General features: G+C 41.7%; 1 protein-coding gene across 5 annotated transcripts in view; it reads right to left on the bottom strand.

Moving 5' to 3' along the window:
* Positions 1-20,858, bottom strand: part of AKT3 (AKT serine/threonine kinase 3) — a 304,967-nt gene that overhangs the window by 246,292 nt on the left and 37,817 nt on the right. For 2 of the 5 annotated variants that reach the window (XM_081824489.1, XM_081824492.1), the window contains exon 1: positions 769-809. The exons of 2 other annotated variants lie outside the window; for them this stretch is intronic. In XM_081824489.1, the coding sequence (XP_081680615.1) occupies positions 769-803 (35 nt within the window). In that variant the 5' untranslated portion in view covers positions 804-809. Of the gene's footprint in view, positions 1-768; positions 810-17,448; positions 17,631-20,858 lie in introns of those variants that run through there. One more of the 5 variants, XM_081824491.1, reaches the window with a different exon arrangement.

Here is a 20,858-nt window from a genome sequence, read left to right as displayed (position 1 = left end):
CAGTAGGGGAAAAATGAAGGGGGTGGGAAATCAGAGGGGGAGACAAACCATGATAGATGATGGACTCTGAAAAACAAACTGAGGGTTCTAGAGGGGAGGGGGGTGGGGGGATGGGTTAGCCTGGTGATGGGTATTGAGGAGGGCACGTTCTGCATGGAGCACTGGGTGTTATACGCAAACAATGAATCATGGAACACTACATCAAAGACTAATAATGTAATGTATGGTTATTAACATAACATAATAATAAAAATAAATAAATAAGTAAATAAATATTTTAGGGATGTCTAGGTGGCTCAGTCAGTTAAGTGTCTGCCTTTGGCTCAGGTCATGATCCCAGGGTCCTGGGGGAGAGTCTCGCGTCAGGCTCCCTGCTCAGCGGGGAGTCTGCTTCTCCCTCTGCCTGCCACTCCCCCTGCTTGCGTTCTCTCTCTCTCTCTGACAAATAAATAAATAAAATCTTTTAAAATAAATAAAGTAATTATTTTAAAGAAAAATAAATTTTTAAAAAGTTAATAGTGATAGTAAAAAATTATTAGCCATTGAATAAAACAGAATTCACAAGGGAAAATGAAATTTCTTCTTTCTAGTAAAAAGTCAATTAAAACGAGAAAGGAACAAGAGAATTAGAAAAACCACCATGAATCCTTAATAACTGATTCAAACAAGAACCATAAATAGATGTTAAAACTGGTGGGTCAAAGTCTGAGGAGTAACCAGACATTACACAGTCATAAAGCATCACACCACAAGATTCTTATTACTTACAAAATACCACTGCAACCGGTGACCATAGTTACCATCACCAGGACTGGGACAAATCAACATCATGCGCCTCCTGATTAAAGTAAACTGAAGAGACAGAACAACTGATACTTCTGTTGTATGATGAAACATCATGATGTCACATACTGAGACTTGCAAGATGACCTAAGGTGTTTTTTGAGGGGGAGGAATAAAAGTTATTATTGGCAATATCAACATTATAGTATTCCACTGATATTAATTTCTTGATTTTGATAACTACACATTATGTGACATAAAGTCCTCGTTTTAGGAAACACAGACTGAAGTGTATAAGGGCACAAGGTGCATTATATCTCAAATTCACTCTCAAATGGTTCAGAAAGAAATCTATATATTTGAACCTAAATATATTTAACCATCTAAACATATTTTTTAAAAATCTCTATAAATATATTTAAAGTATCATATATAAAGAGGGACAAAGAAGGGGACAGAGAGAAAAGGAGGGGAGAGAAAGAAAAGAGAAAACAAAATGTAGAAAAATGCTACCATTTGAGGAATGGGTATATGCACTTCTTTGTACATCCTCCTCTGTCAAATGCCTGTTCATGTTCTTTGCCCATTTTCCTATCGGGTCATTTATCTTTTTCTTAATAATTTATGGAAGCACACTGTATAGTAAGAATGTTAGGGGCGGGGCGCCTGGGTGGCTCAGTTGGTTAAGCGACTGCCTTCAGCTCAGGTCATGATCCCAGGGTCCTGGGATCGAGTTCCGCATCAGGCTCCCTGCTCTGCGGGGAGCCTGCTTCTCCCTCTCCCACTCCCCCTGCTTGTGTTCCCTCTCTCGCTGTGTCTCTCTCTGTCAAATAAATAAATAAAATCTTTAAAAAAAAAAAAGAATGTTAGGGGCGCCTGGGTGGTGCAGTCAGTTAAGCATCCAACTCTTGATCTCAGCTCAGTCTTGATCTCAGGATTAATGAGGATGTGGAGAAAAAGGAACCCTAGTGACAGCTGGTGGCAATATAAATTGGTGCAGCCACTGTGGAAAACAGTATGGAAGTTCCTTAGAAAATAAAAAATAGAACTAGTATATCAATCCAGTAATTCCACTACTGGGTACTTATCCAAAGAACACAAAAATACTAATTCAAGAAGATATATGCACCCTTATGTTTATTGCAGAGCCCCACATTGGGCCTACTTTAAAAAAAAAAAAAAAAAGGAAACAAAGAAAGAAAAGAAAAATGTTAATCCTCATTTTTTCCCAACACATCATGCCCTTTGTTATAGAGCAAATTTAATTTTTGCAAAATCAAATCTTTAAGACTTTCTAATGAGTATTCCTAATCACAATAACGGTGATGTTTGGGTGATGGGGTTATGGGTGGTCTTCTTTTCTTATGTTTCTTTTATCTGTATTTCACAAATCTTTATGAAGCACTATTACTTTTTTAATGAAAAAAAAAGTTGTATCTTAAAATGAGAAAAATCCAATCAGGACTTTACATGGAACCTAGAAAACTGATCCTAAAACTCAAATAGATTTATCTAACAAGTTCTCTCTTAATGGCCCTTGGGAGACAAGAAGAGCTAAGCCAACCACAAAGAACAAAGGGAGTTTGGGATTTGGTTTAGACAGATCAGTACTTGTTGTAAAGTGGTATTGGCAGAGGAAGAGAAAAAGAAGCTAAAGGAGAAGTACAGAGAGTCCAGAAACAAACCCACATATAAACAGAACAATGATGACGGATTATTCAATAAATGGGATTAGGACAAATTATACCTGTAGAAGAACACTGAGGCTAGATCCCCTTCCAACACCACATGCAACACAATATAAAATCCTCAAAGTGGAGTAGAGGAGACCTAAATGTGAAAGAACTTTTATTTATTTTATTACGAAAATGGGAGGCACTCTGGTAGCTAGCCTCCAGGTCAGCCTGCAGTGATCCGCACACCCTGCTATGGCAGTCCCCATGCCATCTCCTCCCCAGAGCAGGGCTGTGATTTCAAACATATGTGATCCTAAGACACCGAGTTTCTACCTCACTCTGCTGCCTCCCTCACTCACTCAGGGGAAGCCAGCCTCCACCTTATGAGGTCACTCATGTGGCTCTGGTAAAGGACCTAAGAAGTGAGGCCTCCTACAATAGCCTGCACCCACGACCAGCCGTGGGAGTGGACTATCTTTAAAAGCAGGTCCTCTAGCTCTAGTCAAACCTTCCAATGACAGCAGCCTAAGTGACATCTCACCTGCAAACCGACGACAGAGGCGAGAACCACCCGCCACACTGCTCCCAGGGACAGAGGGTAGGTAATAAATGTTTATTGTTTGTTTTAAACTAAGTAGGTTTGGGTAGTAATCTGCCAGCAGTAATAGATCATTAATAAACAGACTTCCGTTATTACCTCAACATAGGCAAAGAGGTTCTTCACGATGATACCAGAAGCCAAAACTATAAAGCAAAGATTGATACATGTACCTGCATCAAAATGAAAAAGTTTGGCACAACAACAAAAATTAGTACAAAGGCAGAAAATAGCAGGAGGGGAAAAATTAAGGGGGGGAAATCGGAGGGGGAGACGAACCATGAGAGACTATGGACTCTGAGAAACAAACTGAGGGTTCTAGAGGAGGGGGGTGGGAGGATGGGTTGGCTGGTGACGGGAATTACAGAGGGCACGTACTGAACAGAGCACTGGGTGTTTTACGCAAACAATGAATCATGGAACACTACATCAAAAACTAATGATGTAGGGCGCCTCGGTGGCTCAGTCGTTAAGCGTCTGCCTTCGGCTCAGGTCATGATCCCAGGGTCCTGGGATCGAGTCCCACATCGGGCTCCCTGCTCGGCGGGAAGCCTGCTTCTCCCCCTCCCACTCCCCCTGCTTGTGTTCCTGCTCTCACTATCTCTCTCTCTGTCAAATAAATAAATAAAATCTTTAAAAAAAAAAAAAAAACTAATGATGTAATGTATGGTGATTAACATAACATAATAAAATAAAATTAAAAAAGAAAAAAATTAGTACAAATGCAACTAAGAGGACAAGCCACAAACTGAAAGAAGGTATTTGTGATTTGGATAAATTATTACTATCGATACCTGAAGAATTCCTACTAATCAACAGGAAAAGGACAAATCATCCAGTACAAAAAATTTTGAGTGGGGACAAAGGGCAGAAAAAGCAATTCACAAAAGAAATTAAACAGCAATAAACACATGAAAAAATTCAAAACCCCGCCGGTAACTGGAGAAAGGCAAATTTTAAACACGCAATACCACTGTCACACGCCAGAATGACAAACGTTATGTTTGACAAAACAAAGCGATGGCAAGGAGAGGACACCTCTCCGGAACCGCTGGTGGAGTCACCTGGTGACAACCACTTTAGGAAACAAAATACACAATCTAGTAAAGGTGAAGGATGAGCATCCCCGATGACTTGGTGATTTCTACTTGCAATAATATATCCTAGAAAATAATTTCACATATACATTACAGAAACACTTATCGCACCATGGTTTATGATAGGGAAAAAAATTAGCAACCACTTAAAAGCCCTTCAATGGAACAGTTCGGTAAAGTGTGATTTATTCATGCAAAACCACACAGCAATGCAAATGAAGAAATTAGAGCTCAGAGTATCAATATAAATACATCTTAAAAACATAATGTTTAAAAAAAGGTGAGGATAATGTGCAATATAGTATCATTTGTATAAAGCTTGAAAACATACTAGTTCTATTGTTAACATTTATATTGTTTATATAGGTATTTACACATAAGAAAAAACTTAAAATACAAATGGGTGAGATGAGAATGCTAAGCACTGACTCAGCGTACCTCTGGGTTACGTAGGGTAGGAGGAGAGGCGGCAATGTGAGGGAGGGATGCACAAATCGTATCTGTCCAATAACACACAAAAAACAATTAACAACATAAACGGAACCAGTGAATACACAGTAAAATGAACAAGTGCAAGCTTCTTCGTAACTCTTCTTTCAACAAATACCCACTGAGTGCCTAACAGTAAGGTCCAGGCACTGTTCGAGACTCTAGCAACACAGGAATGAACACAGCTCTCATACACTCGCTAAGCTTCTGTCCAGGAAGGTAAAGGCAGCCCATAAAAACAACAACAGAAGGGCCGATGTTGGCAAACGCTATGAAAATCAAGCAGGTGATGTGCCAGAGATGAGGAAGAAGAAAAGGATACTGCAGACCGGGTGGTCAAAGACTCCCTGAGAAGACACCTGTCCCAAGAAGAAAACGAAAAGCTCTTTGAAAAGCCAAGGCAAGAGTGTGACGGGCAGGGGCGGCCGGTGTGCGGTGGGCACACCGCTAATCCACCTGAGGAACAACTCAATGAGTCTGCCTGGACTGTAGTGGGTGAGGACGCGAGGACAGGACAGGAGGTGGAAGAAAGAAGACGGGAGGAAACCCAGGGGTAAACCCAGGTTTCGACGGAGCTGGAAGCTTATGCAATTGGGGGAAGGGCTCGCTCAAGAAGAGGAATACACAATTATGAAAACAAAATCAGGTCCTAATTGAATTATTTCTTTGGAATGAGAAAGGAAACTCAGGCAAATTATAAATCTTGAAGGGCTGTCAACCACATCAAAACATCCTAATTGATAACATGAATATTTTTAATAATTAACTCCCTGGCACACTTCTATATTAATTTTAGAGACAACAATTTAGTCTTCCATCTGAAATAAAGGGCAAAACTTTGTTTTTTATTACTGAATGTTTGGAAAGGTTTCTTTCGGCTTCCCAACTATTGGGGATGCCACGTAAATATGTCAAATTATTGAATTGGTGAAAACCTCTTTTATGTTTCTTTCACATAGGAGCTATAAGATTAGAAGAATAGTCAATAAATTTGCAAATGGTCCATCTTGGCTTCTCCTCCATTGCCCACAATTCTTCCAGTGTGGGCTGAGTGCCACAGGACAAGTTCATACGCCCACTCAGCCTCAGGCCCTGCACCATTGTGGGCAGATGCCAGCCGGGAGGCATTCTTGCACTGGGTCAGCTTGCAACCACTAAACTATCCATGAAAGTGACTGTAAATAACATCAGTGTATCCCACGCCCTTCTCCTTGGGGTTCCCAAACTGCTGGTGTCCACCTCAGCATAGCCTGAAAGGATGGGGAGTGTGACAGGAAGAAAGTCACAGTGGAAAACTATAGTGGCCTCTACCGATTTGGGTCCAGCCTAGGAAACAGCTTGCACAAGCAAGAGACTGTAAACTTCAGTTAGCTCTGTGGTAAACCCACCTCTGTCCACGTCATTCTGAGCCTTAAAGACTATCAAAAAGCAGTTTCAGTTTTTTCTTCTACATGAGACAAGAAACCAGGGGAGGGTTCTGATCAAGGGATCTGAATTCCACTTTAACCAGAACACACCAAGAAAGGCACTGACCTAAGGCAAGCCTCTAACCCTCCTCAGAAAGAGGTATTCAGTACAAAATAGACCAAAAGTATGCTTTCACATCCTGAAAATTTTTGTTACCTCTTTCTCCCATTTCTGGATTTAAAATCCCAGGAACTGGGGCACCCGGGTGGCTCAGTCAGTTAAGTGTCTGCCTTCGCCACAGGTCATGATCCCAGAGTCCTGGGATCAAGCCCCGCATTGGGCTCTTTGCTCAGCGGAGAGTCTGCTTCTCCCTCTCCCTCTACACACCGCCCCCCCAACTTTTCCATGTGCGCTCTCTCTCTCAAATAAATAAAATCTTTAAAAAATAAAAATAAACAAAATCCTAGGAACTACAAATCCAGTCACCCCATCACTTCCCCCACTATGACCTGTACTTGGAGTAATTTCTCAGTTTACAAGTTTATCATTACAGAGTGTAAGAGCCATGTTAATGTGATAAAGAATGGCAACCTTCAAAAGCAGGATATTCATTTACTGGGGGTCCTTCCACAGCTTTTTAGGAATAGAGGCACTGCTCCCAGCTGTGTGGCCCCCATCTTTTTTTTTTTTTTTTTTTAAGATTTTATTTATTTGAGAGAGAGAGAATGAGAGACAGAGAGCATGAGAGGGAGGAGGGTCAGAGGGAGAAGCAGGCTCCTCGCTGAGCAGGGAGCCCGATGCGGGACTCGATCCCGGGACTCCAGGATCATGACCTGAGCCGAAGGCAGTCGCTTAACCAACTGAGCCACCCAGGCGCCCCGAGTGTGGCCCCCATCTTGAGAGCCCAATGCTGGCCTTTCCATTGGTTCAGGGAGACCTACAATAGTGCTAATAAATCCCCTTTATACTTGTATTAGCAAAATTTACCCAGTAACTTAGTTTTTAGAAACAATTAAGAACTCTGAATTGAAGAGGTAAGTATGCAAGAAGCAAATAATAGTAAACCAGTCAATCATGAACCCTGAAGTTGCAGAAAGCCTCTGGGATGGAGAGGGCAAAATGATTAGAAGCTGCTGGACCGGAAATGGTGCAGGGTGATACATTCCTCTTCCGGTGCTACTCACCCCAGACCTCCTGTTCTACCTTCCATCCATCCGAGCTTTGGGGAAAGGGGTCAGAGAGGAGCACAGAGCTTCTCACCACACAAGCATTCATGCTACTGAAATACTACGAAGAAATAGGAAATCAGGGAAGGCCCCAAAAGGGGTGGTGGCTGAGGGGGGAGTCTATGTAAGAACTGAGTGAGAACATAGTTTAATGTAACACACAGAAGAGCCTAACACAGATGGAATAGTTAATTTAGGTGTGGGAGACTGAGCAGAACCACTGCAGGAAGAGAGAATCTGGGAAATATCGGTCCTAGAGTGGCCGATGTGGACGAATCCCAGCTAGCACCTTACCCATAAGTAAAATCTAAATAATGAAGACAATGTCAAGATGGATTTATATGTTTCAAATCCAACATACACCACAGAAACTTTAACTTATGGTAACATTTAAGTGAGAAGCTGAAGCACTTGAAAAACCTCTGACCTAGAAAAAATCCGCTAAAGTTAATGGATTCTCCAAAATCTAGAGTTTCAGATTAAGTGTTGCATACCCGGAGAGTTTTTTAAAAATCAACTAGATCTACAAGGTTTGTTAAGAAAAACTAGTCTCCGGCCCCCTTCACCAACATTTTCTTTCCCCACAAGTTTTCTCTAGTTAGCTGTTTTGGAATTTCCCTCCATCTCTCAGTAATGCAGCATGTTTGTATCACTGTTTCGTGAATGGCCAGGGTAGGGGATTCTCCAGTGACTGCCTGATGATGATGTTTAAGATTCAGCTCTGTTTCCTAGTCTTACCACCCTCCTCACTTCCCACCCCCACGGTCTCAATACTTTGGTTATTAGATCAATAATGGAGGCTTTTATCATTATGACTACACAGGGTATTCAGAACTGAGCCAAGTAGCAAACACTAATTAACTTTCTTTTCCTGCATAACATTTTGTCTTACTTGGAATTAATAATTGCCTGGCTCCTCATTTACTTAGTTTTCTGTATACTTATCCCTATGTATTTATCTACTATGTAGTTATCCCTAATTAACCTCAGACTCTCCAGTCTGACAAATCCCTTTTGAATATATTCATTCACATCAGGTTTCTATCAATTTCATCTCCTTGAAGAAGTTTCTCTCTGCCTTCCAACTTGCTCCAGTCTGGACGGGTCAACCTGGGCTGGCTGCACAGCCACCACCCTGGGTCTGAACTCCTCTCTCCACTCACCTGGGTTCTCTTCCTTGACACACTCCCTCCTTCTGGTGGAGTACATTCCGCAGCTTCCTGAGGGTTTGTGGGAGGGATTTGTCTCTCTGAAAATATCTTTATTTTACTCTCAATCTTAAGTCAGACTACTTAGACTAGTTTGGATATCATTTGTCTTCAAATTTTAAAGGTACTGCTGCTCCATTATCTTCCTACTTCTGCTATTTTTTTTTAAAGATTTTATTTATTTGAGAGAGAGAAAAAAAAAAAAGAGCACAAGCAGGGGGAGGAGGAGAAGGAGAGGGAGAGGCAGACTCCCCAATGAGCAGGGAGCCCAATACGGGGCTCCATCCCAGGACCCCGGGGATCATGACTTGAGCTGAAGGCAGATGCTTAACCGATTGAGCCACCCAGGTGCCCCCAAACCAGGATTTTAACTCTAGCTGCATCACTTAACCAGTTCTGTGATTTTGGACAAGTTACTTCTCTTTTCATCTGTGAGATTTAAGTAATAATGCAGATAAAGTACTTGGCATGTATTAATTACTCAATACATTTGACCCGTTCTTGCCGTCCTCAGCGATCTACCTTGGACCCTTGCTGCATAGGTGCTTATTAAATAAATGTTCAATGACTTCAAGCAGGGCTAGTTTTAGGAGTTACCTGTGTCATCACTCCTGTTCTTTCATTAGTAGCATTTTGGTGAGATCTATCAAGAGCTCTGTCTACACCAGAACTTAGAAATTATGCCACACAGGCACACCTTGTTTTATTACACTTTACAGGTGCTGCGTTTTTTTTACAAATTGGAAGGCTTGTGGCAGCTTTGCATAGAGCACTTGTGTTGGTGCCATTTTTCCAATAATATTAGCTCACTTTGTGAGTCTGTGTCACATTTTGGTAATTTTTGCAATATTTCAAACTTCATTATTATATTTGTTGTGGTGATCTGTGAGCAGTGATTACGACTTGCTTGAGAACTCATGTGATGGTTAGTTTTTTGTTTGTTTGTTTGTTTAGCAATAAGGTATTTTTAAATAGGACCCCCGCATTGGGCTCCCTGCTCAGCGGGCAGTCTGCTTCTCCCTTTCCCTGCTCATGCTTTCTCTCTTGTTATCTCTCTCTCAAATTAAAAAAAAAAAAAATTTAAAATCCTGGTCTGTCTGACTTCACAAGACAGGCATGCTGACAAACTGCCTCGTATTAACAAAAACCTCTTCTTCCCAGGCACATGCTTCCCAGAAGTCTCCCTCACAGTCAAGTGTGGCCGCCTGACTGGGTTCTAGCTAATGAACTATGAGAAAGGAGGAGTGCTACTTCCAGGCTTGGCCCACCAAAAACCTCCCCAGGGAGGATCTTTCGGTGTTTTTTCCATCTCTGGCTTCGTGCAGATGAGCACATGTGGAACCATTTGCTGATGACAGAGGAGTCACAAGACAGAAGGAGCAAGAATAAGGAACAGCGGACTTGTTTTGGGTTTGGCCGAGCAAGACACAAAATTCAAATGCTATTAATCCACGGAGATTTGAGGTTTATCTGTTTCAGCAGTTAAACTCAACGCCATGATCCCTCAAGAAACTTAAACCTTTAGAGGAAATACTCTGGGTATATTAGTATCTATCACAGTATATACACACAGCACCAAGAATAGGACAAACTTAGATTTACAGAGAAAAGTATGTGCAGATAAACAACAGCACTCACAGCTGGAGAGATCGTGGAAGTATCAGCTTGTTTTGCTGATAAGATTTACGTAATTATATATGTGGCCCCCCCAAAAAGGCATTCCAAGAAGAAAATGTGGCACACGCCACCAGGTGAAAACTGGAAAGGTAAGAACTTCACAGCCAATGGTGAGCAGTAGTATCAGGGGAAAGAAAGAGGGCCAGGGCGTGGGGAAAGAACGAGGGCCAGGGGGTGGGGAAAGAACGAGGGCCAGGGGGTGGGGAAAGAACAAGGGCCAGGGGTGGGGAAAGAACGAGGGCTAGGGGTGGGGAAAGAACAGCAGCCGGGCGCCAGACAAGAGCACCCAGTGATGACATGTGGGCCACTTTCCGACCAACAGTGAGCTACTGGGGGCGCAGAGCAGAAAGCCAGTGTAAGTCCGACTGCACCATCAACAGTGGTTCAGGACTGAAAGAGCAAGGAGGGCCTGAGACCCATCCGTTACTGAAGGACATTACAGTGGTCCAGATTCCATCATTTGACAAATTATTTACTGATTACTTACTTCATGAGCACCACGGCCGTGGGGATGGGGGAAAAAACAGATGAATGCTAAGGAAAAGCCAGGCAGCATTTGGTTGGAGGCAGTGGGGCCATGTTGAGTAAGACAAAGGGAAGAGTCAATAATGACTGTGGTCTCATGTCTAACTGCCTAGAAAAGGGGGCAAAACAGCATAATCAAACAGAAAAGGTGAGAAATGTCATTTTTTTGGAAGAAATGGTTAGTCTGCTTCAAGACAGGCTGAATTTAAGGAAACAGGCGCCATTTTTCATGTTAATTACTAATCCCCACTTCCAACTTACGTATTCAATCAAGACCCTAGCCCCTCAACCGACCTAATTAAAAAGCATAAACAGGCCCCTGCAGCATATGCGAGCCCTGTAAGGCAGCATTCAGAGGCAGGGGCCTCAGGGTGAATAAGACTTCAGTCCGGTGTTTCCCAAAGAGTGTGCCATGACTCATCAGTCATCCTCTTCCTACACAAATCACAGCCACCCGCTCCCCCCTCCGGGTGCCCCCCCCCCCCCGCCCCTTCCCCTCAGATCACACTGCAGAAGGCGTGAGAAAAAGAAACTGCGTTTAGGAATTTGGGGCAATCTTACCAAGCATAAGCACTTTTTGGAGTTCCGCATTGTACACTTACCCTATACTAAAGAAACCTTTTATTTTCTTTAGTCCAGGGGCATTTCCAAAACTTAGTGACACAAATCTATTTTTGAGGACTACCCACCTACTAATGACATACGCTTTGGGAAATGGGACACCGATGATAAGCTACTGGAAGGCAGAGAGAACCTCTTATTAATCTTTGCATACTGATGGCCCCTAACATGGTATGAAACACACAGGACACAATGTATGCTGAAAAAAACAAACACTTTACAGGGTTCCTAAAACAGTAAAAGCCACGTATTTTGGTCATTTCCTAAATACCATGGCTCATTCTCAGTGTCATACAAGTTCCTTAGATGCTCGGTAAAAGCTCTGCATCAGTTCACTGCACTGAGTGTATCTGTGATCCCAGGACCACTGCAGACAGCATACTTGCCTTTGCTTTCCAAATGAAGCCCAGCCTCAAAATCAATCACACCTGACTCACACTAGATTAATTACTCAAAACTGAGCCTTCAGGAACCAGGCTCTGTAAAAACTGGCAAGTCACATGTCACAGGAAGTGACCCCACACCATGGCCACCGCGGTCTGAGCAGGGGATGAACAGCACAGGCTGTAAGTTAACGAGCAGAAAGCAAGGGAAAGGGACCTGAATGGCAAACCAACCTTTTTCCCTTCACCCCACCTAGACAATTCAGGTAAGGGAGGGTCACTTAGTCCAGTCCCCTGCCCTCCCCAGGGCAGAGAGGAAGAAAAACATGGTGCGGCTGGGTGGGGGCAAGAACAATCTGTACCCCTCCAGGCTTTAATCAGTAGCTCTGGGCCAAATGAATCAACATGTTTATCTGCTAATACAGCTGAGCTCATTTGAACGTGTTATGCACTTGAAAGGAAACAAACTTTTTTCAAATGGAACCAGTAAAATTCAAAAAGTGTTTGTTTTCCGTTTCAGCAACTTCAGTTAAGGTCTTTGTTTGCGAGGACCAAAAATTATATGAAATAAATCTTTCATTGTGTCAAAATGTTTATTCCAAACTGAAGAAGAGTTAAGGAAACTTGGGCTCGAATGCATTTGATCTAAGGGTCAAGGACGGTCTGACTTCGCGTTCTGCCAGCAGTTTTTCCAAAAGTTGCTTCCTGTACTCGGGAATGTTCCCTGTTCTCGCACAAATAATAATAAGAGTCATTTTATACAACCACCTTCATTATTCTTTCTTTCCTTTTATATTCACTGTTTGGTAACAGCAAAGGCTACAGTCATTAATTCTAATCAGTACTCTGAGCTCTTAATTACCATTATATTTCTACTCGCTTAATATTTGTGGGGCAACAATTTTATTAGTTTATTCAAAAAATATGTCCTGAATGTCAATTACGTGACAAAACGTTATAGATGGAGGTCAGCAAAAGAGATGTGGTCGCTGCCCTCCAAGAGCTTTCAATCCAGCTGGGAAGAAAGCTATTATGAAAGCAGACATGTATATAATCCAAACAATGAATAGGGAAAAAAAAAACCACGTAAACATACAACATGATCTAGACCAGGGGTCAGAGAAGGATTCCTTTGGTAGTGACAAGAGCGCTGAGATTAGCATAACAAACATTAAAAATAATTTCAAACACACACACACACACACACCCCAAATCACCCTAGGAATAAGAATGTCCATAACACTTGAGAACAAAAAGGTTTGTAAGAACAATGGTAAAATCCACAGGACTCTGGCGATAGCTTCATGCGAGCAGCACCAAACAGCACTTATCTCTGTAGGAAGAAAAGCAATGGCCACTTCTGGTGTATTTCCACTCAAACCTAGGTTTCACAGCTAGAACTATTTTCCAATGAAAAAGCCAAACATCAGCTATTAGTTTAGTAACGTTCAATCACCTCAAGTCCTCCAAACACATAAACTGAGTTTATAATAATAAATGTATCCCAAGCCTCAACACCCCATAAAACCCAGGTCGCAAAAAGGAGACTTTTTCAACGGGTCTCAGGATCACGTTAGAGCAGAAGCAAACTTTCAGAAATCACCTTGCAGTAGAACACTTTGACTTTGCAAATCACGAAGGAGACCAAAAGTGGAGAAGTGACACATTCAATGACCTCACTCATCTAGTTAGTAGTAGAAAAGGAGGCTAATCAGACCCTGAATCTCCCGAGCCCCATTCCCATGCTCTTTCTTACAAGAGCAAATCTATCAAATGACAAGGAACACAGGTGTTGCAAATAAATAAGGCAAAATTTTAAAACACAGGAATCCCATTTCAAAAATGTTACATACCTTCAATTGATCTGCACTTCCCTTAAGTCCTAGAAAAATAATGTTCCCTCTTATCACATTCCACAGAAAAGCAAAATGAAGGAAACAACATTTATTGACCCTACAGCAATCCAGGAGCCAGGCTGAGTGCTTTATCTATTTTAATGCCACTTTATCATCACAGCTACCCTCTGAGTTAGGTATTATTCATCTCATTCTACTGAGACTCAGAAACATTAAATAATTTACCAAAGGTTACACATACACAGCAGAAAAATGGCACAGACAGGGTTTGGATTCACGTCTGTGTGACTCCAAATCCAGAGTCACTTTACCACAAAAAAGTATTTCTTTGTAGGAAGATTTTACACGAAGCAGTGAGGTCTCCCAGAGAACCCACCAGTGCCCGTTTAATTGCTGATGGAAAGTTTTTTCAAGTTTAGTCTGGGAATCCAATAATCATTTTTTACAGTATTCTAAAAGGAAGTACCAACTTTTAAACAACTACTTTACAAACAAAAGGTAGAACACATTCGTAGGTTAAATACTGTTTCTATTTTCTTTTTGGCTTCGTTTTCAAGCTCACCGTCACTGGCACCCAGAAAAGCGTTTCAGCTATGCACTTCTGAGAAACGCTGGCTCACAAGCAATACTGAGAAGGATGCAATAATGCGTGATCACTTCAGAGAACCATTTAAGAAAACAGGAGCTACATTTAATAATTCTGGTTTCTCCACCGGTGGATAGCTCATTCACAGCTTCAAGTGGGAAAGGGCATCCACTCTCAAAACCTAAGAACCAGTAGTCCAAATAGAGCAAAGCACGTAAGAATTAAAGGAAGACCGATTCTGGGTTGCTCAACAACCACCCACATCCTCGGACTCTGTTTCCACTTTCTGGGCTCCACTAAGTCAGTTACCACTCATGGGCAGGTTCTCAGCTCCCCATACTTAGAGCTGGTACCTTCTGTCTGCTGTCATCTCCCCTCCAGTTCTCTTTACCCTCATGGAAATATGCTTTTATTTTCGCCATCACTTTAGAGGGAAGAGAAGAATGTATTTTCTCCGATACTACTACTTGAGGGTTGGATTTTTTTTAGGGTTTCTCTTGATCCCTACAGTGTCTGTTTTCTCCCCATACTCCCAAGTACCATTCCATCCTCCACCTCTTTCTTTGTTTGCTTCTTCTGACCTCTCTTTTTTCATGGAGGCTTTCCCCAAATGTTCAATGGTTTTTGAATGTTAAGTCATATTTAAGAATGAGGCTCTGAAAAAAACGAAAAAGTCTGTGTGGGGAAATGGGGCTCATCAACTGGTAGAATTCATTTAAGGCTGCTCTGGTAGTGAGCCTATCTGTATCTGAAGACATTTCAGTCTTTTCCAGGGGATGAGCAGGATAGGCTTCACTGTGGAGTTCTGGGAGGAGAGCAGAGAAAACGGGCTAAGAGTTCCACAATTCAGGTGTAGATTTCCCTTAATCTTCCTGTTTTGAGTCAATCAGCCACCCACTGCCCTGGTTCAGAATACAGGCACTTCTTCAATTTCTATTTTATAATTTTAATTTTGTAAAGAATAAATCTTGGGGGGGGGGCACCTGGGTGGCTCAGTCAGCTAAGCGTCTGACTCTTAGTTTCAGCTCAGGTCACGCATGATCTCATGGGTCATGAGACTGAACCCCTCGTGGGCTCTGCACTCATTGGAGAGTCTGCTTGAAGATTCTCTCCCTCTGCCCCCAGCCTCGCACACATGCACGGGTTCTCTCTCGCAAATAAATAAATAAATCTTTTTTAAAAAAGGTGGGGGGGGCGGTAAATCTTGGCCTCCCGAAGCCAGGAGTTGCTGGTGGACAGTCACCTATCTACACAGAGTACACAGAGAGAGAACTCGAGGATTCCACCTGTAAGTGCACACATTTTCTGACCAATCCCTGTTTTCGGCTCCCCTTCTGACTCCTGCCTTCCTTAGTGTCTGGTGCCTCCCAAAGCTGAGCCTCTTGGGAGCTTCAGGACACAGTACTGGACTTGCTGCAAGTATTATGCACTTACAGACCTTTCCTCTCTGCGGAATCTGATGCCACCTATCCATCTGCTGCCTTATTTCAAAAAAAGTTTAGCAATTTCCATCTCCTGTTGTAATCTCATTCAGAGGGGAATAGAGAGAGATTTTTTAAAGGGCTACAGATTTTCTATTTTGCAAGATGAAAAAAGTTCTGGGGCTGGATGGCTGTACAACACTGCAAACGGACCTAATACCTCCAAACTCTGTGCTTTTAAAAGTGGTTAAAATGGTATATTTTCTGATGTATATGTTATTATGTTTATGTTACCACGATTAAAAAGAACTTTTTTTAAAGCAAGGTTGATAAAAGTTACCTCTTCAAAAACTCCTTCCAAGATCACCCTATGGAAAGTTATCTTACTCCCTGGACAGGGTAACTCTAGTATATCTGACAGTTCACTTTCTTTGTAGCACTTACCATTATATGAAATTATCCTATTTATTTAATTGCTTATTTATCTCTGTCCTCCAATTAGAGAGTAGGCACCTGGGCCACCTTCTAACCTCACTTATGTATTATGGTAATAAGAATATGGTAGGAAAGCAGTCAATAAACATTTGGTAGATAAATGAATTAACTGGTTTCTGGGTCCCACCTAGACCTAATGAATGAGGTCCTAGAATTCTCAAACACTGATTTATAAAAACAGAAAATTTGCTATTTATGACCCAGTTAGCACCCCTCCTTCCAGCTAGTCAAAACAATTTGACACATTTGACCCTTAAAACAGATATTCTCTTCTCAGCCAAGACCCATTTGCTTTTGATTGGAGGGACTGAGCAACAGGGAAGGTGGGATAAAAGATGAGTTTGTCATTATTTCCAAACAGGAATTCCTGACAACATGGCAATATCGTTCCTTTAATGTAATTCTTTTAAAAGGTTAGCACATATGCCTTACCAGAAGAGCTTCCACATCATAAAGATGTTTAACGACCTATTTTATCATGTAATTCAAATGTTGAGTTAGAAAAAAAAAACAAAACCTGTTTTCCATTTACGTTCTTGAGAGTATGTAACTTCCTACAGGATTCTGTTCTATTATCTTCCCTCTCCTGTATTTAAATCTCACCTGCCATTTCTATAGCTCTCTCCTATACAGCAAATATATGTACAGCTCATTATAAAAAATATTCACTTGATCATACTACACACTCAACCTACAATCTTATCTATTCCCCCTTTACCACATCAAGCTCTTGGAAAAGTGCTTTCTCATTTCCCGTTGATTCCTCACCCCTCGACTCGTGGTAACTAACATGGCTGCCAACCCTTTCACCACGAGCTCCTCTGAAACTCACCATGGATTTCCCCCATCTGTTCAAGTTCCCCTCCTCCTTCCGCATGACTTAGATTCTGGTCATCGTTAAAGGACAGCAGACAGGTCTGGGTGTGAACCTGGCTCCAACACTTACCACCCTTTGCTGAGCTGACTCAGGGGCTGATCTGACGCCCTAAGGCACGAGTTACTTGAAGGGAGGCACTACTTACTCATCTTGCTATGCCTGAGTCCACATACTCCAGCACAGAGCAGACATGCAGTAAAGGTTTGAGGGAGGCTGAGAGGAAAGACCTAGGCATGGAGGAGGGAAGGAGGGAGCAGAAGATATAGGAAACAGGTTTATCATCTTTTTATCCCTAAGTACAAAGTGGAAAAGTTAACCATAAAAGAACCTCAGTTAATGTTTGCTGAATCTAAACTGAATGCGTATATACCACCTATTCAATGGTTTGGTTTGGTTCAGTTTCGCTGAACATTCACATTTAGAATTCTGAAAATTACACATTTATATTAAAGGTTTGGTTATAAAAATCACACTGTTAACTACTGTTGTAGACTTATTAAGCAAATTCAGTTTTAGAAATTACCAGTCAAGGAAGTAATAACACACTTCAGCATTCTTCAGCTTCCAGGTGATATGGGGGAGGAGCACAGTTAAGCTGGAGTCCACCTGAAATGAGGGGGAAGTCAAAGGCCAAGACTGAAGTCTGGCGGTTGGGTAGTAAAAAAACTCCACACATTTCCTAAAATTAACTTTTGGATCTCTGAAGAACCTGTCATAAATAAGTTGGGATAAGTTTAAAAGGGCTTTTCCAAAAGCCTGATTTCTGTTACTAAAGGAAAAAGAAGATATCCCCAAACTTAAAAACAAAATACACATAAATTGCTTTAGAATAAACGCTCTTTTGTTATGTTTCAAGGGAAAACTAGTACTTCTGGACACTAATTAAAAGTGAAAAGGAAAACATCTCTTCGCAGTTAAGAGAGGATGAGGGCAATTCCTGGGGGAAAAAAGAAAATCAAATTCACCAAATTCTACTTTATGTAACCTAAAGTGCATCCCTCATGGCTCCTGCTCTCCACCTTGTTTCCAAGTTTGTATTCCCTTTCCTGGCTGTTCAAGGTCACCATTCCCCTGGGCTCCACCCCAGCGGGCCCTGGGGCGCGCTCACTGAGCATGCGCGGCTGCACCTGCAGGCTGGGCAGTTAGGAGCACCCCCTTCAGGACTAGATGTGCCTGCCTGAGCTTGGCGACCGACCCCACTACCTACTAGGTGTGTAATCAGAAGACTTAACCTCTCTGGGCCTCAGTTTACTCCCATGCTAAAAAAAAAGAAAAGGACAAAACAGTACTAACCTCACAGGGGTGTTGTGAGAAGCGAGTTAGTTACTAGATACCTCACGCTGAGGATGCTGCCCGGCACATACGTGATCCCAAAGTAGTGGCTCCAGGACGGACCGCCTCATTTATCATCCAAACCGGGGCACTTCGGAGATTTAAAGAGGAGACTATCAATCACCACACCAGAGCAACAGGCATCAACCAGAACTGTCCTTGGCAAAGCAGGACGGAGCCACCCAATACAATACCGTGATAGGCAACAGCTTCTGTCCTACAATTATCATAGAGTTAACCTAATATGGTTCACTTACAGTTAAACAAACCTACTTTAGACTATTATTTCTGAAGGTGGGTTCAGTGCGGAGGAAAGGACAGAACAGGTCAAAAAAAGTTTCAGAAACACCAAATTAAATAAAGTGAAACAAGTTTACCATCTAGTTTCTAATCCAAAAGTCATTGGTATACTAGTGTGCCTCATTTGATTTTATAGCTTCAATTAATTTTATTTTGCAACTACAAAGTTCTTATGAAATGAAATTTAAATGAACAACTGACTTTTTACTAATATAAAGTAGGTTACCTATCTGTGGTCACTGTTCTTTTCCTTAGTACCTAGCCCTTAATGAGTACTACATATTCGCTAAATGAATGAATGAATGAATGAATACTAAAAAAATTCCTCATGAAAAATGATTTCAGGAACTAAATCTAGATCAGAAAGAAAGTAAATTCTAGTTGGGCATTTTAGTTGAGCTTCTTTGGTTTTTTCTGATACGTGGTTGCAGTAGAGCCCACGGGTAAGAATGGCATTGGGTGTCGCACTGGATTTGCCCTTGACTAAATGTGGCTTGGTGATTCAAGAGGAAAAATATTCCTAAAAGATAAAAATAACCAATAGTAGTAGCCAATGTATATGGAAAATACTATGCTCAAGGGCTTACACATACATTATTTCCTTTGATCTTCACAATAATCTTTAAGTGATACCTGGGGCTTGGTCGTGGGAATCTTAGTAGATCCCATGTCCACAACTTATTTCCAAATATCTGACCGAGATTTTTTCTGTAATTTTGTACACCTCTTTTTTGCTGGCACAATTTTATGGGATAAATTCCAACACAATCCACCACTAAGCCACTGGTAAGGTAGCTAACCAATAAGTGCTCAAATCCAGTTATGAAATGGTCCATATGAACGCTCTACCCCAGGTGGTCTCAAAGGGCAGCATGTCGTAGGCATAATGCAGCTGTGACAAAGGTCAACTATGTAACTGTACCTTTATGATTATACCCTCATGACTTACAATAATCTTCCTAGCTGGAATTTATCAGAAAAGATAGAATAAATAAATATTCACAGAACACAAATAATTCTACATATCAAATTTTGGAACTGGAAGGAACTTTACAGACACTAATCAAAGTAAAATGTTATTGAAGAAAAATCAAACGCATGTCTGCACTTCTATCCCTAAACTAGAGAGCAGGTATTTATTACTAATTATTGCCATTCTTCACACAAGGAGACAGGGTTTAGCAATTTGTCCAACTTTGCACAGCTGGTGAGCAGAGGACTTGAAATTCAAACCTAAATGTGTCTAACACCAAAACTAAGATCATCAATTTTATTTACAGTATACGAAGATCCTTTCTACTCTACATTTTTCCATAACCCAAATTAGTCTATCAAAAATAGGAGAATTTTATGGGGCGCCCTGGGTGGCTCAGTCGTTAAGCGTCTGCCTTCGGCTCAGGTCATGATCCCAGGGTCCTGGGATCGAGTCCCACATCGGGCTCTCTGCTCGGCAGGAAGCCTGCTTCTCCCTCTCCCACTCCCCCTGCTTGTGTTCCTGCTCTCGCTATCTCTCTCTCTGTCAAATAAATAAAATCTTTAAAAAAAAAAAATAGAATTTTAGAGCAAGACAAGATCTCTAACCCACCTCTGTCTTACAGACCCAGGGATGTCAAGTAGTTTGATTTGGTGGGTGCACACAGTTGGTCACTGAAAGAGCTGACGTAAAAACTCAGGACCTTGGTCACACTGAGCTCTTTTCAGCATCACAAAAGATCAATGCTTATCAGTAAGAATTATACTGATAGCTATCACTTGTCAAGCGCCTACTAGAAGCCTCGCACCGTACAGGGTATTCTACACCATTGTCTTGAATACCCCCCCCAACCATCTCTCTAAAGAAGCCCCTAACTGCTGACTCCAAAGCCAACTACGCTCCATGTTTCCATCATAACTGGTTTCATAATCCCAATGAGAAACCCAGGTTGTGTGCATGTTGTGACGCTTGTTTTGTTTCTGTGTGTTTGTGTTTGCTGCTACTAAAACCAACCCACGTACAGCTGCTCCATTTTTGTGAAGACATAAAAATATTGTGATACGTGGCATGGAAAACACTTTTACTTATAAAAAAGGAAAGGCTTCTACAGTATCTTTATGAAATCATAAACTAAAGAAACTGTTAAGGCTCGTTTATATAAGCAATCAAAGGCTGATTCTCTCCTCAGGAATTTGATTTCAACACAAGGCTTTCATTAGACAACCTGGTTTGTTATAGAACAAATACATACACACACGTACATACATGTGTACGTAAGAAAGGAAGGAAACGGGCCACAATTTTAGAGCCCCCACTCGTCCCACAAT

Source organism: Leptonychotes weddellii, chromosome 6 (genome assembly GCF_054177405.1).
Source record: "Leptonychotes weddellii isolate Sample4059 chromosome 6, ASM5417740v2, whole genome shotgun sequence".
NCBI classification, from domain to species: Eukaryota; Metazoa; Chordata; class Mammalia; order Carnivora; family Phocidae; genus Leptonychotes; species Leptonychotes weddellii.
This window is presented reverse-complemented; position numbering and strand designations above follow the sequence as displayed.